This window comes from Sprattus sprattus (genome assembly GCF_963457725.1).
Source record: "Sprattus sprattus genome assembly, chromosome: 18".
Lineage (NCBI taxonomy): Eukaryota > Metazoa > Chordata > Actinopteri > Clupeiformes > Clupeidae > Sprattus > Sprattus sprattus.
In genome coordinates, this window is record NC_137916.1 from 5376248 (window position 1) to 5391358 (window position 15111).

The 15111-nt window shown below is 40.3% G+C and overlaps 1 protein-coding gene across 7 annotated transcripts in view; it reads left to right on the forward strand.

Annotated features, from left to right (window-relative positions):
- Positions 1-5498, forward strand: part of kcnc3a (potassium voltage-gated channel, Shaw-related subfamily, member 3a) — a gene marked incomplete at both ends in the record, with an annotated part of 46639 nt that extends 41141 nt beyond the window's left edge. For 6 of the 7 annotated variants that reach the window (XM_080856932.1, XM_080856933.1, XM_080856926.1 and 3 more), the window contains one exon: positions 1942-2105. In XM_080856932.1, the coding sequence (XP_080713058.1) occupies positions 1942-2105 (164 nt within the window). Of the gene's footprint in view, positions 1-1941; positions 2106-5433 lie in introns of those variants that run through there. The other variant, XM_080856931.1, reaches the window with a different exon arrangement.
- Positions 5499-15111: the final 9613 nt, after the last annotated feature.

A 15111-nucleotide genomic window follows, 5' to 3' on the forward strand; every position in this document is an offset into this window, starting at 1 on the left:
TTGCATTTTGCATGGTATGTGTGCTGTGTTGGTAGAGGGTCATAGAAAGCCTATGTACAATTTACACATCACTTATTTTAGTATTCCATGGATTCTTTCGCAATGGAATAAAGGAAGACTTGATATTCAGTTCAGCTTGGACACCTTTTACTTTTGTCAGACATGCTTATTCCCATACTTATCCAAATCAATCCAGTTAGAAGCAGGCCAGAAATGGGAGAGCCATTGTATGGAAGACAAAACATGTAGAACAGGATAGAGAAAGAGGGAATGGTGTGATGTGATGTTCACATAGCTCTAAAGAAACAGATCCTTTCCACTTACACATACAAACACACATTAGCAGAGGGGAATGGTCCATCATGAGTCAGGTGTTCTGACACAGTAGTGTGTATGTGTGTATGTGTGTGTGTGTGTGTGTTTGTACATGTTTCACCATGATGCAGTCCCAGTGTGTCTCACTCTAAATCAGCCCTGTGACCTGATCTGATGTCGTAAAGTTACGGAGTAGTCAGAAATAATGCCTACTGCGTGTTCTCAGATCACTACGGACATACGTCTTCCTGTTTTGATTTACTATTGTTTCAGATTTTTTTCCCATGATTACTCTGTGTGTTCCTGTGGGTTTCGAGGTGTCCTTCTGTGTTTGTCTGTTTAGAAGGGAAATGTATTGGATGACATGTTAATTCTGCTCTCCTTTCCCCATCCACACTCAATCTAAGCCACGCTGAGCAGAGTGCCCCCATCTCTGCCATACTCTGTCCTTCTCTGTTTTATTCTCTTGGAAAAATAGGCAGATTTGATCACACTTTACACTGATATATAGAATAACAAACAAGCTAGTTAAAGCCTACAAGCTCTTGGTATTTGACAGAGGCAGAGAAATTGACTATTTAAAGGTCACTCAGTGGCTGAGAGGAATGTAGGGGTGTGAAAGGATGGCAGCCAGGTGCTTTTGGACCCTGTGAAGATGTCAGTGTTTCCATGAGGCACTAGTGTACGCTGTATATACTGTATATCAGAACACTAATAAGGGCATCACGGCTGTCGACGTGGACATTTACACCCAGAGACCACAGAAGCTGTCTTTGACGGTACCCCAGCAGCCTTCCTTTAGCTAGTTAGTTAGCTATCACTTTAAGAATGTATGACTATGAATGGACCCGCTTCAATGCAGAGGGTTTAAACTGTGACTGGATTTGAACTCTGACCTCTTCATGCGGTCCACTTCAAGCCGGCTCTGAGCTTCGGGCCGCAGAGCTCCACTGTGGCTGTCTCTGTTTCTTTTCTTTACCTGTGCAAAGGTCTGTGTCAGTGCTTGGATCAAACACCTGTGTGTCAGTTCTGGAGCAGACGGTCCTGCTCAGTGGGATGCCAGTTGTCTCAGGGAAACACTGGGTGCTTTATCCACACACTCCCATAATGCACCTGGTGTTAATGAGTATGCTATTGCCACTAAAGGGAGCGGGGTCTTCATTCTAAACTATTGTAGCAAGATATTGTTGACATATCTCATAACTCTCATTCTTCTGTTTTGTCCTTCTGTTTGTCTGTCTGTCTGTCTGTCTGTCTGTCTGTCTGTCTGTCTGTCTGTCTGTCTGTCTGTGTCTCTGTCTGTCTGTTTGTCTGTCTCAATGTTTGTTTGTGTGTCTGCTTCTGCCTGTCCTTTACTCCTATTTTATTATTTACTGAATCATGTATTCATTACATTACCACTATTACTCATATGTTCAAACCTCATCCTCGTCAAAATCAAAACCCATTCGATTTTCCACCAACCTTCAATGTAACCCAACAAAAAAAACATATAATGCCGCAAAAATTATTATACACTCTAACATTGATATGTTCCTTTATATATTTGTGGAAAAAATATCTGATTTCCTCTGTCACACGTGTAATTAAATTTGTCCTCCTGGTAATACCTTCTCTGTGGTCTAGCCACTGGCTATGAGAAGTCCCGCAGTCTCAACAACATATCTGGCATGACGGGGGCTCCCCTGCGCCTCACGCCCATCACCCCCATCAACAGCAGCCCCTACGACTCCTTTGAAACCCCCGGGCCACTGCGCCGCTGCAGATCGCCAATTCCTTCCATTTTGTAGCATGGCGAGAACAAGAAGAGAGGGAAAAAATTCTGACGAAGTTTAAAAAATAAAAAAACCCATATCGATAGACATCTTCTGATATAACCACAGACCTGGAAGATAGTAATCCCCAATATTATGAAGTAAAGTACAATGCCTTTTAGAAATATGCCTCACCTCGGGAAAAACAGTTTCATTAAATACATTTGCTTTCGGCAATATTTCAAACTGGCAACTATTAGGATTGCAGTCTGTCCATAGCAATATTTAGCCTTGAAAAAACAGTACTATTTCTGATTAAATATAGCCAGGCTCATAGACCCTGAAAGAAACAGGTCATTTATAAGGTACATGACATGGGATGCCATAGTGTGCTAGCTGGCTGCCCCTATAGCTCTGCCACAGTCACCATGGGAACATTCACCATGGATTTGTAAAGTCAAGTACGTAGATGACCAGACACATTCGCTTCTTTTTATACAACGCTTCAAAGCCTCAAAGAAAACCTGCTGTAGACACACATGAAAGACTGAATAAGTGATGCAATCGTAGGGAATGACAGCAACCAAACATACAAAACCAAACATGTATGTATAGTGCATGCTTGAAGAATCTACGTGACTTAAATCAGGAAAATTAGAAGAATTTTATACCAAAAAAGAAAATACAACCCTCCCCTTGTCCACTAACAGTGCAAACAAAAATAATTTGCTAGACTGCAGTATGAAAAAAGTGCAATGTAGATATATAAACCAGAACCACCCCTCAGTATAGAATTTATTTGAAATGTATTATTCACCTCATCCAGGCCACTTTCACCAATCCTGTCATAATTCAGAGACTCCTGTTTCACAGTACATCTTCTTTCATTTGTTCAATCATAGCCAGCGTTTATAAACATCATCCTAAGATTATCAACCGGATGCTTGTGGCAGGTGATTCAAAATCTAATTATTTAGAATAGATAATGTCATCAGAAGATCTCGTGTCACTCACAAAATGTGAATGATTAAAAAAAACTATTTTTCTAAGAATGATTCAGGCCATTAAGGGGTGGATTAGAGGGGCAAAGTGGGGTTGCACTTTAAGGGGAGGGAAATGAGCTAAAGGTATGTGTAGACTGGGCATTGGGATACTTTCATTGACACACCCACCCACCACCCCACTCACCCATTGGTCATGAAGACATGTAAAGACCTGTCCATGGAGAAAAGCAGATGGTGGGAGGAGTCTCCCAATCAAGGGCCTAGAAACCTTTATGCACTGAACCAGCACCACCCCCTTTTTGTGCAGGTGCATGATGGGAAACACAGTTTTCCCATAACCAAACTGTTCATATATATATATATGCCGCCATATCACTGCAACCCCTTTCCTGAGGGCAGGGGTGAAGAGGCCTGCAGCTGCCTGTTTACCTGCTTCTCACTTGAGACTCGGCTGGGCTTTTCCCTCATGACTCCCATTCCTTTCCATTCTCTTTCTGTTCTCATCCTGGTTGCTCCTCTGACTGCTTTGACTCTGTACTTAGTACAGGAGACCTATTGTGCTCTCGGGTTTCTCGTTTTTCATTTCTATTTTTTTTCCTTTCGGCCTCCCTCACTTTCTTGGATGCTGATCTTCACCTCATTGTGTTTAAAAGGAGGGGGCATGGAATGGATGCTGGACTGACAGCTGTCATTAAGAGAAGAAAAGGAAAGAGATGGCAAATGTTTTAGCGAGCAACCTTTACAAGGAAAATATGCAATGTAAACTAATAATGTATTGCCATGGAGATGTGCTGCTCTGTTGTCAGTCATGACCTTCAAGCCTGTCAAAAGTTTGTTTATCTTCTTTCATTTTCGTTAGAACATGATGAGTTACAAGTACTGTATGTTCCTCTCAGAAGGAAAGCAGAAATAACTGATATTGTCTTTCTTATTTTAAAGTCAAGTTTTGTTTAAAAAAGAGAGAAGGTCTGTGCACCTGTTTTCTGCAGGTGCATGTAAAGCAAATATGACTTCATTCTTGAGAAGCTGATGAGAACTTATGAGTTGAAAATGTTACTTATTTGTATTTTCAGTAGGCGATCTTCTTTGGGCAGAATTTCACATTTTGAGAAAAGAATGATCATCATTGTTGATAGAATTGTGACAAATAATGTTGTTGTTTTTTTTATTTTGTTTTTTAATGAAAAAACTTTTAGTCTTTATTTTACCAGCTAGTCTGTAGCTTGTTTCTGCCATTTTTTCTTCAGTTCTCTCATACCTGTCTTCATCTCTCCTTCTCCTAGCCTTTTTGTCATCCATACACAGATGGATGCTAGTAGAGAATGTCATATGTTGCATTTTCTTTGCCAGTGAATGAAAAGGGAGGCTTATCACAGAAGAATGAGTTGTAGCTTGTTACTGCAGTGAGAGGTTAAGATCACCTAGCTGAGCAGATCAGGGTCCTAAAACAGAAAAGGGGGAAAATGTCATCATTCTTTCCAAAGATAGAGGGTTTAACTGTTCAGGATGCACTGTGTCAGCCTTTTCAGGTACCACATTCACTCACGATGATCCTAATCAGTTAGGTGGGGATCAAGATGTGAGGGACATGAGGGAGAAATGTCAAGAAACAACAGGAGGAGAGGAGGTCAGATATAAATCTGCAGGCAGGAGAGTGGCGGAGTAAGTGAGGCAGATGGACAGGTTTCAGGACCGTAATGCTGAGGGACATCAGCAAACCCTCTCCAACAACTGACTCTATCTCTGTGTAACCCTTTTAATTCTCTTTCTTCTCCTGCCTCTGTTCATTTCCATGGTCTGAGTCATTCTGTTCTAAATGAGTGTGTTTGGGTCAAGCGAGCTGCTGCTCTAAGTCGTGTACAGTTTTCTAATTCATCCCCTCCCCGCATGGGTTTTCATCACGAGCAATAAGGACTTATATAATATAATGATTAGGGAGTATGTTTTATAAGCAAACAGATTTTATCAGAACTCTTATGTATGTGTATATTCATATGTAAGTGTGTGAACATATGGATGTGTATGTATGTAATTATATACACATACATATTGATTGATGGCATGCTTACAATAGATTGGTATTTTGTTCCAATCCTCTTACTGTAATTGATTTGACTGCTGAATCGGGTGGGACTTAGATCTGCATGCTAGGATGCTATTGGGTTGCAGAGACCATTATTACTGTCAAGGGAGGGGACTGGTTTGGGTGTTTTTTTTTGTTTTGTTTTTTTAAAGAAAAGAATGGGGATCGGGGCAATGCTACACTAAGGATTTGTTCTGCTAATGTTTTTTTCTGTCTTTGACCTTTATGATCTCTATCTTATCATTTTATTATTTGTTCTGTTTTCATCTTTTCACAGATAACTATACTGAAAGCCATGTGCTTATCAGATATATGCAAAAAGAAGCAGTAGCTGTGAATTAACACTGAAACAAGCTGTCATTCCCCCTGCATAGTCCACCTTACCAATCAAGATCCATTTCCACTGCACACCTCTACACAAACACACAACAGGGTGTTCAGTCATCCTCATCTCACCAATATTTGTCCCCCTCCTCAACCTCCCCAACCCACCCCCCCACCCCCCGCCCCTTAACTCCTTAGCCTTTACTAGTGACTGGTTCAAGTTGTCCATGCCCCACTCAAGGCTTTGAACTCTCTTAGTTGACATTTCCCATGAAGTGTTCCACAGAATCAGAGGAGAGAGGCTTTTTCGAATACCAATGGCAACACTCATGCTTAGATCCAGGTATTTCACCTGGAGGGACTGACGTAGCATTACAATCCACAGTTTCAATTACATCATAAGCTGTTGTTTGTCAGCGTAGATTCTACAGTAGCAATGCTTTGCTTTGGGAAGACGTTCAAGGAATGTTTCCTATGTAAGATGTGAGACCAGTCAGCTTATGGTGAGATGGTTCTCACAGGTTTGGGGAAGGCGTCTTTACTTTTGAGCAGATCTGGAGTCTGGAGCCTAATGGTGGCAAGAGGCCTGTAAAAAAAATCTGAGTTGAATATCCAAACCTGTATGCATGCAGACCTGAGAGTCATGAGAATGCTTCTTACTGCATCCATGTGCATCTTGTGTTAATTTCCCCCTGTATATAATCGCATGGTCTATCTCCATTTTAGCGAGAGGGATAGTATTTGTGTGATGTGAAGTGAGCTGGGTTGTTTTAGTTGCTATCTAGGAAAGGTGAGACAACACTCAGGGAGAGGTTGATGTCAATGGCACTGCTGTTGTGGAGCACTGGAAACATTTGACAGCCTGTGCAAAGTTTAGGATCACCGAAAAGAACTCCTTTAAACCCAGGCTATCATTCATTTAGAAGCATATCACAAACATAATTCTGGAACAAGTGTATATTCCAGAATGTTCCATATTCCTCTTCCCTTGTCACTACTCAGGTATAATCCTCCTCTTCTGTTCCAATCAGTGCTTCCAAAATGATGTCTAAGAGAATGTAGTGGAGAAGAAATTGTGAATTTATAATTCCTGACTGTGAGCTTCATACTCCTTCCACTTTCCCCTTACATTTGTTCTCAGTGTCTTTACTACCTTCTTAGTCAGTTTTATTTTCATTTTCCCCTCCATTTTCGTTCTTTGTTTTCATGTATTTTTCTTGTACAATTTCCAAAAACTAACCAAAAATATTGAACTGCATAAAAAATGAACTGAGGTTTAACAAAACAAACATGTTCCAATTTGATCTTGCTGGAAATGGATTACAAAGAGCTCACATGGATAGACGGACAGACCCTAACATGAAATGAAAGAAAGATGGACAGATTGTTCTGTGTGAGGGACTAGTAGGAACTGTTTGAAAAAGAGGATTGTCATCAAAGGAAGAAACCCTGAAATGGAGGACAGTTTGGGGAAGAAAGAACAAAATGAAAATGAGAGGAGGATGGAAACTGATCGCTTCTCAGTGTAAGAATGTGTGTTTCATGTCCTGTTTGTGATTTTGTGTGTGAGTGTGAGTGTGCCTTTTGCCATGTTTCATGTTCAGTGCAGTGTGCTTAACTGTGTGCTGTGTTTTCCTGTGGTTTTGTGTTCAGCTTTTATTCCCTTTCTTTGCTGTGTTTCGTGTTTTTTCTCGCTGTCGCAAATGACCCCCTCCGTGTTCACTAGTCCCCAGTACAAAGGCAGCCAGGTCTCTCTGGGCACTGGGGTGGTAGTTGGGAGACTGTGGAGCAGAGGGTTGAGAGTGTCATTTGGGACCCACCCGCCCCTCTCTGTGTTTGCTGTGAGGGGGAGATTCTTCTGATTTGTCTCCATCGTCCTCAGGGGTCCTCAGTCCTGCAGGGGTCACCTGCCAGTCTTGTGCTTTACTCTCATGAGCCACAAACTCACATTTGATCCTCAATTTAACAAGAAGTGGTGACCAGCAGAACTTTGGGCCTCAAAGACTGGAGTTACCATCATCCGTTTGTGAGTGTGTGTGTGTGTGTGCGTGCGTGTGTGTGTGTGCGTACATGTGTGTGTGGAGCAGAGAAAGGTATGAGCCAAGTGTATGTACAAATGAGAAACAAATGTTGTTTTCAACACAAAGTTTGGCAAATCTGTCTTTGATTTGAGTGCATGTAGGTGGGCTTCTTCATCAGTTCCTCTTTGTTTCACATTCACATGGGATGGATAGATTGGGCTGAGAAGAAATTAATTTCATGAATCATCATATGTTTGTGTGTGCACTCACAGGCATGTGCGGTTTGTCTTATGAGTAAGGATATGCAAATGCCTGTGAGCTGCGAAGGCTTACCTCAGTTGCTCTGTTGTCCACCGTGTAGAACTGTTCTTGTAGTGGTTTTCCTTTGCTGAGTGGACTTAGTGTTTACTCCGACTGTCTCCACTGATGTCCTGTCTCTTTGCTTCTTCTCCCTTTCTTTGCAGTGTTGAGTTTCTAAATTACCCCCCCCCCTTTCTCTCAAAAAGAAGACAGAAAATGATACCATTAATCCATTGGAAGCACCATTAGAAGAACTACAACTTCCATGTAGAAGATAGAGAGAGGCAGAGAAAGAGAGTGAACGACCTGGGGAAAAGAAGACACTGGGAAAAAAGAAGAGAGTCACATTGTTATTCTACGTCAAGTATCGTAACAGAGGCAAAGAGTGGACAAAAACTAAATTTTAACATCATGAAATAATAACATCAAGAAACCGGACCTCACTGGACACACACACATACTCAATGCTTAGGATCTTATATACTATAGTAAATGCAGAGATACAAGAGACATACAAAATATCAAAGACTGAAGCTTTGGGACTTATGGGATTGTGACTACCACTGTATAGCTGACAGATTTGTCAAAACTACTCCAGCACTCGCTGATCATAGCAACTAAGCTGGAGGATGTAGTCACTACTGTCCACCCAAAATTATTCTGGTCTCAATGGAAAAGCCCATAGATTTCGGCACCTAGTTTCATCCAAAGATGTATGCACATACCACAAAAAGAGAAAATTGCGCTTCATGAAGGCTTACAAGCAGCACCACTCTTGGGACTCTTTGGCGTGGACTTGTGACTCAGCAAAACAGAAAAGTTGCTGAAAGAGAGAGATCCTGATGATTGGTTACCCTGTAGCTGGTTTCTCTCTCTGTCTCTCTCTCTCTTTGCCTCTATCGGTCATGCTATTGTGTGTCCTCTCTCCCCCCTCTCAACCTCCACCTGTCTGCATCTCGTCGTGTCTACTCTGTAGTGAACTGCATGGCATGAAAAAAAAAACAAGCAAGGAAGTAGAGAACAAGTAGATGGAGGAAGAAACTTCAGTTAGCAAACAAAGGCGCATTTGCGTTGTCCTTATTTTCTTCTGTTACAAAAAAAAAATCTCTGATCATGAAGTTGGCTCGTGGCCCACAAGCCCTGCTGCTGACAAAGAGTTCAGAGTGGACAAAAGAGAGAATGCAAGCGCCTCACCTTCACATGGGTTGACTTGTTCAAGCTGGAAGAATTAAAAAAAAACGCATGGTGCCAATAGAAGAACAGAGAATGGAAGTATGGTGAACTTTGAACAATTCAGAAAAAAAGCGCAAATCGAAAATGCATTTTCTTACTTTGTTTACCAGCATGACTAATTTGCATGATTCTACTTCGGCAAGCCGCGGCCCCTGAAAAGAGCAAGGGGCTCGGAATCCCTTCAAAAACAAAACCAAATGGGGAAAAAACAAAAGAGATTTATGTTATATGCAACTTAGAAGAGAAGAGGATTATATTAAAAGAGGATCTATATTTTGTTTTTGAATACAAAAAATAATAATAAAAATATAAGATTGCAAGATAAACAAACTATGTTTTATTAGATATAAGGTAAGACACCCCACCAAATGTACTGGATGTGAACAATTCTCTTGCTACTTCTGCTTCTATAGTAACTTCTATAACTACAACTGTTCTTGTAACTGATCCTACCATGAGGACTCTTGTTGTATACGGCTGTACTACTTCTCCTGCTTGCTCCTTCCTACTGCACTGCTGTCAGCCTCTCCCACCGTCGCCCCCTGCTGCACAGGCTGCATCATGACGATTCTCCTCTCCCATGTTGACCTCTCGCCCCTCTGCACCCACAGCTGTGCGCTGACATCAGGAGGTCAAGGGGTATCGCTTCACTGGAGGAGATGCTACCCACACCAGCGCAGATAATGTGAAGTAGAGTGTATTATTTTAGTCCATGTTGCTCTGTTTGTTGAAGAGTTGTACATTCACAGAGGTTCAGTGTGTGGGTGGACAGTATGAGACGACTTGAACAAACTTTTGCGATTGTAGCCCAGCAATACTAGTTCCATATCTTCCAAAGGGGGAGCTCCTTTCAGATCCTTTTTCTCCATCATCACAACTTCATAGCTGTCACAGGTTCACAATAATGTTTGCTCCCCACCCCCTTCACTAAGCACTTCTACGTTGCTCTATGCTGCTGATTTAAAAGTTACATATTTTGTGTTGTTCGCCATTATTCAGCTCTTCTGTAGCTCAACACTAATGTGTCCATCTTAAAAATGTTATGGCTCAAATCTACCCTGTGTCAAACCAGTCATTTTAGTTCTGATAACTTCAGGATAAGATTTTATATGGATAAGACCAGCAAGGATATACATGCAAGAGAGATATACTATGTTGACATGATAAAAGTTGTTGTTCATGCAGTTACTGTTTGTTGGGGTTTAGTCTCCACCTTGGACCACCACCTACTGTCCTGTATATCCAAAAAGACAATCTCTTGTTGGGGATTTGAATTATTTTAAAATGATAAATGAAAATTAAGAAAAACACTTGCATTGCAAGTGATAATGTTTGAAAAGGACATAGTGACTATTTGTCATTATTATTTATAATTGGTGCCATTAATTGTGTGCTGCTTTTTCTTTGTTGTATTTTCCTCTTCTGCTCATATTACAATGGTGTTTGGCCAGAGATAAGGTGTAGGGAATAACATCTACATCATGGCCTGTAATGAGACTTAATGTCATTCATGTATAACCAACCTAATATTACTCTCACACATGAATATCCACTGTAGTTGAATTATCACTGCGATTATCCATCGAGATACATATGGATCAATTGAATGAGTGCTGCACTGACGGTTCAATTTGTGTCAACCAGCGTGCAAATGACCTGACCAGAATCTTCTCTGAGGTGAGCAGTTAACTATGCAAGAGTGCAGCCGTAGTGTCAGGGCCTATTTGCACAAGAATGCCAGTCTCAAATTAGGTTCTATCTGTTTTGGACACTTAAGCAGGAGCCACCATAGGGTCAGTGAGTAGTCCCTATGGTCACTTTTAGCCCAGTCCCACTGTAGCCATGCATATGGTCCATGACAGGGTCATTGACTTCAGGTAAAAGAGTGATGCAGTTGTCGGTTTCCCCTTTTAGCATCACTTACATTGACATTCATTTCACTTCCCTGTTCCCCCAGCTAACTGTACCTCAGTCTCGCATCTCTTTTCCCCATTCTTCAGGACAGTTCAGTTAGGCACCAGATTAGAATTAGGCAGTGGTAGACATAAGCAGTATGGATGAGTTACTATCAGGGAGAGTGAGTGGAAGAGAGGTAAAAAGGCAGGCCTATCATAGCCCCTTTTTAACAGCAAAAAAGTACTTCATCCACAGTCCAAGGGGGTCTGATAGAGCAATAACAAGTCCAAACTTTCTCAGCAGAAGGATGAAGATTTTGTAATAGGATGACAAATTCCAAAGTCAGTTGGAATCTACCCACACAGAGCAATCAGGGGATCCTTGTGAATGTCATTGATTGTTAGTGCTACTATGTGTGTTTTACTGCTACTATGTGTATGAGTGTGTGCGAGTGCGTGTTTGAGTGTGAATCTGCCTGTCTCTGTTTGTCTTAGCTTTGGGGGGGGGATGCATCATGAATGGGTCTGTGTTTCAGAGCAAAGCCACGCCCATGTGAGGTGATTGACAGCTACACTGTTTACTTGAAACCCAAATATAAAACATATCAATGAGGCGCAGAACAAATCGAGCCAGATTCAGCTGCCACTCCCCTTCTCTCTTCTCCTCTTGTTTTCCCTCCATCCCCACCTTCATTGCTCTTCCTCCTGTTCTGGTTTTGAGGAGGAAGCTATTTTGCATCTGTTGTTCTCTTGTGTTCTTCTATCATATTGTTTGAAGCTGAATTATAATGCATGCGTGGGGAAAAAAAGAAAACTTAAATGTATCTGTGAATGGCCAGATTGAAATAACCTTCTCTTTCACCTGTTATCCTGCTCTGATTCTCTCTTCATCTGTTTAAGAGTGGAAGGAGGGAGGGCAAAACTAAAAGCATAACCTTGAACCAGAAATATCGTTACATTTTGACCCTTTCTCTTTTATTTCTGTTTTTGTATGTTTTTGTTATGTTTCGGCCCTACAAATGAGTTTCATGAAGCAGGGTTTTCCCAGTGTTGCAGGTTGAGTCATAGATAGACAGACAAACAATCACACAGACACACATACACATGAACATCACCTGACACACAAAGGAAAACACATTCACTCACACATCAGAAACACCTCTTATGGCCATATCTTCATAGACCTTGACGGATATTGATGCAAACGATAACGGAAGGAACAGGGAGACAAAGTCAAGGATTTGTTTTATTTCAGCCTAAGCAGGGAGCCACCTCAAGACTAGGTTCAAGAAGTGACTGCCAAAAAAGTCAATAAGTCATAACATATATACAAGACAGGCAGTAAAGTCAGCATGAATTATTCAGTCATGAGGTAGACCGATGAATGACGTCTGCACAGATGGTTACTTTGATGGTGCTGGGAAATCTAATCTAAAATCACAGAAAAGACAGTGTTGCGTTGTTTACTTTATGTCCCCTTCCTGAGAACCAGATGAGCCCTTGTGTTGTCACCCTGGGACAGAGTGGGGGGCCTGTGGAGGTGAAAAGGCAGCTGGAAAGGGCATTACTTTATATCAGGGGATTAAAAAAGCAGTAATTCTGTCCCCTCAACTTGTATCATTTTGTTGTTTGTTTGTTTGTTTGCTAAGAAGAAGCTTACTCTCACTCTATTATTATCAATGTGCTTAATTTTTTAGAAAGCCTATCTCAGATGCTTTTTGTGTTGTACACAAGTTAACCTGCAACTATGCTAACTGGTGGAGGTGTACAACGGCACCAACTTGCCGTCTTATCTGGAGAGAGAGGGGAAAATTGGAGAGCAGGAGGAAAGAGATGGTTATTAAAATGATGGTTGGATGGTTTATGCTTTGAAGACTGATGCTGAATATGATTTTAAAATATAAAAAAGAAAAAAGTCTACAGAACTGTATAAAATATATTTCAATGGAATGTTTATTACTTACCTTTTATATTTTTGAAACAATGAAAAAATGAATAAACAGTAATTTAACAAAGTTTGTGAAAGGCGAGACTTACAACAGCTCTATTATTAAAGAATGAAAGTCTGAATGTGAATGCTAACTTACCTGATCAACTCTTCTCCATCACACATAGGAAAAATAACAATAAAATAACAAAAAACACAAAATACGACAAAACATATCAAATTTAAAAAGAAAAGGTCCACAAAAAATCAATAAAAACAATAAAATCTTACGCCAAAATTTTCATTGTGTGTCCTCTGTGTGTATGATTTTCTCAACAGAATAAATCTCAGGTATATTTCACTCAAGTTCATGAAAATGAATTGTATTACTGTATACTTTCTATTTATCAGGGTATATTTCTAACTATACTAAGTATAACTACTTTTACTATTGTAATATGATCAGATAAAACTTTTATATGAAAGATAAAAGTGTATAAATGGCCTTAAACAGCAGAGTACCACATGAAGCCTCATTGACTTATCACACATAAACAGTGACGTTGCTTATACTTAATGCTGCTTTAGAAAGCTCCAGTTGAACTGTATAGCACTTAAAGGCCTGCCAGTTTAATAAAGTAAATGCCTGAAAACAGAGCATATGAGAGGACTTAACAGCTTCTGGCGTTTGGATAAATTAAATGAGTGTTCAGTAGGGGAGAGTTGGATGAGTTGTGCCAGTTTTTACTTAAAGTGACTTTAAAGCGAGGCCATGACAGTAATGCTTCCAACTAAACTATGTACATATATTTCAGGATGTGGTGCATTCCTGGGAACAATCACTTTGGATCTGAAATATAGTATTTAAGAAATATAGCCTTCTGGGGAAAAAAAAGCTATATGCGGGGTAAGTTGTGCGGGTTAAGATGTGCCGTTAGAGAGAATACATTGGGGAAAATTGTGCCATTGATAATTTAAGAAAAACAGTATATTTTCATCTCAGAAACTGTGATGCTATATAAAAGCTAGACAAATTCAATACAAAATTACTAATTTAAGTTTTATTTAAAGTTATTTTACAACATCAAAGGCCAATTTTCTACAAGCCTATTGTGCGACATGAGCACAACAAAGGTTAATGTTCTTAAACAAGGCCTAGGGCTTCATGAACACATCAGAACAAAGTTGAGTTATTAAACAAACAGGCAATTCTATTTAAAGGTAATTTACATGAACACATGTTCAGTTACACAACTTAACCCAGGCCCTTTGGCACAAATCACCCCAATCCCACCTTTTTTGGAAAAAATGCATCATCCAGCAATTTTGAGCTAAAATCATGCTAGCTCTTACTATGTTTTCAAACTTGTCTATAACTGTTCAAACACAACATTTAGAAAATCTTGATCATAGAAATTAAACTTTGGGAGGCAAACAACGTTGTAACCTTTAAACTTAAATGTGCTTATCTCTCATGCAATGAGTTCTTCTATGGTTCTCTAGATACAGGGGATGGCACAACTTCCCTGCACACTCTCCCCCTACTCTTTATGACACAAAACAACAGCAATTCAGTGACTGAAAATACGTATTGTTTTGCAGCCCTGATAACTACAAGTGACCCTGTTTGCCCTGCAGAGAAACAGATGCAGGCCTTCTGCAGTGTGGGATGAAAACGAAAAAAGACATTTCAAGTGGGATGAGTGCAACCTTATAGGGAACTAGCTGTTATAGATCAAACAAATAACTAAAGATATTCAAGTTGCTTTCATGGTACTATTAAGAAACCTTCCCCTGCTGAATAGATAGGCTAAATGTTTTATTTTTAATTTTTAACAATCTTTTCTGATATTGGCAACGCAGTCTTAAAAATATACAGTCTTTTGACTTTTATTATGAAATGAATCTATGAAATTAAGGCAACTTCCTGCTGTTAATAGTGCAAATGTATATCTTCCTTGTATTACACTGCAGCAGTAAACATGGCCATACTATGATAGGACACATAGAGCGCTTGTATACAGCTTTGCCATCTGAATCCATCCACTCTGGTCTCTTCCATGGCATCGGTATAGGCTTTACCACAAGTAGATAATATAGCCAGTCGAAACTTCCCACTGCATCGCTGAGAGCAATCGTGACTGATGGTTGTTAAATCTGTACTTGCCGTTTAAGACGAAGGTTACATTTTGTGGGCGGAGAAATTACTGTATAGGAAGGAAATAGTAAGACTTTCTCTGCTTCATACTGGGGAA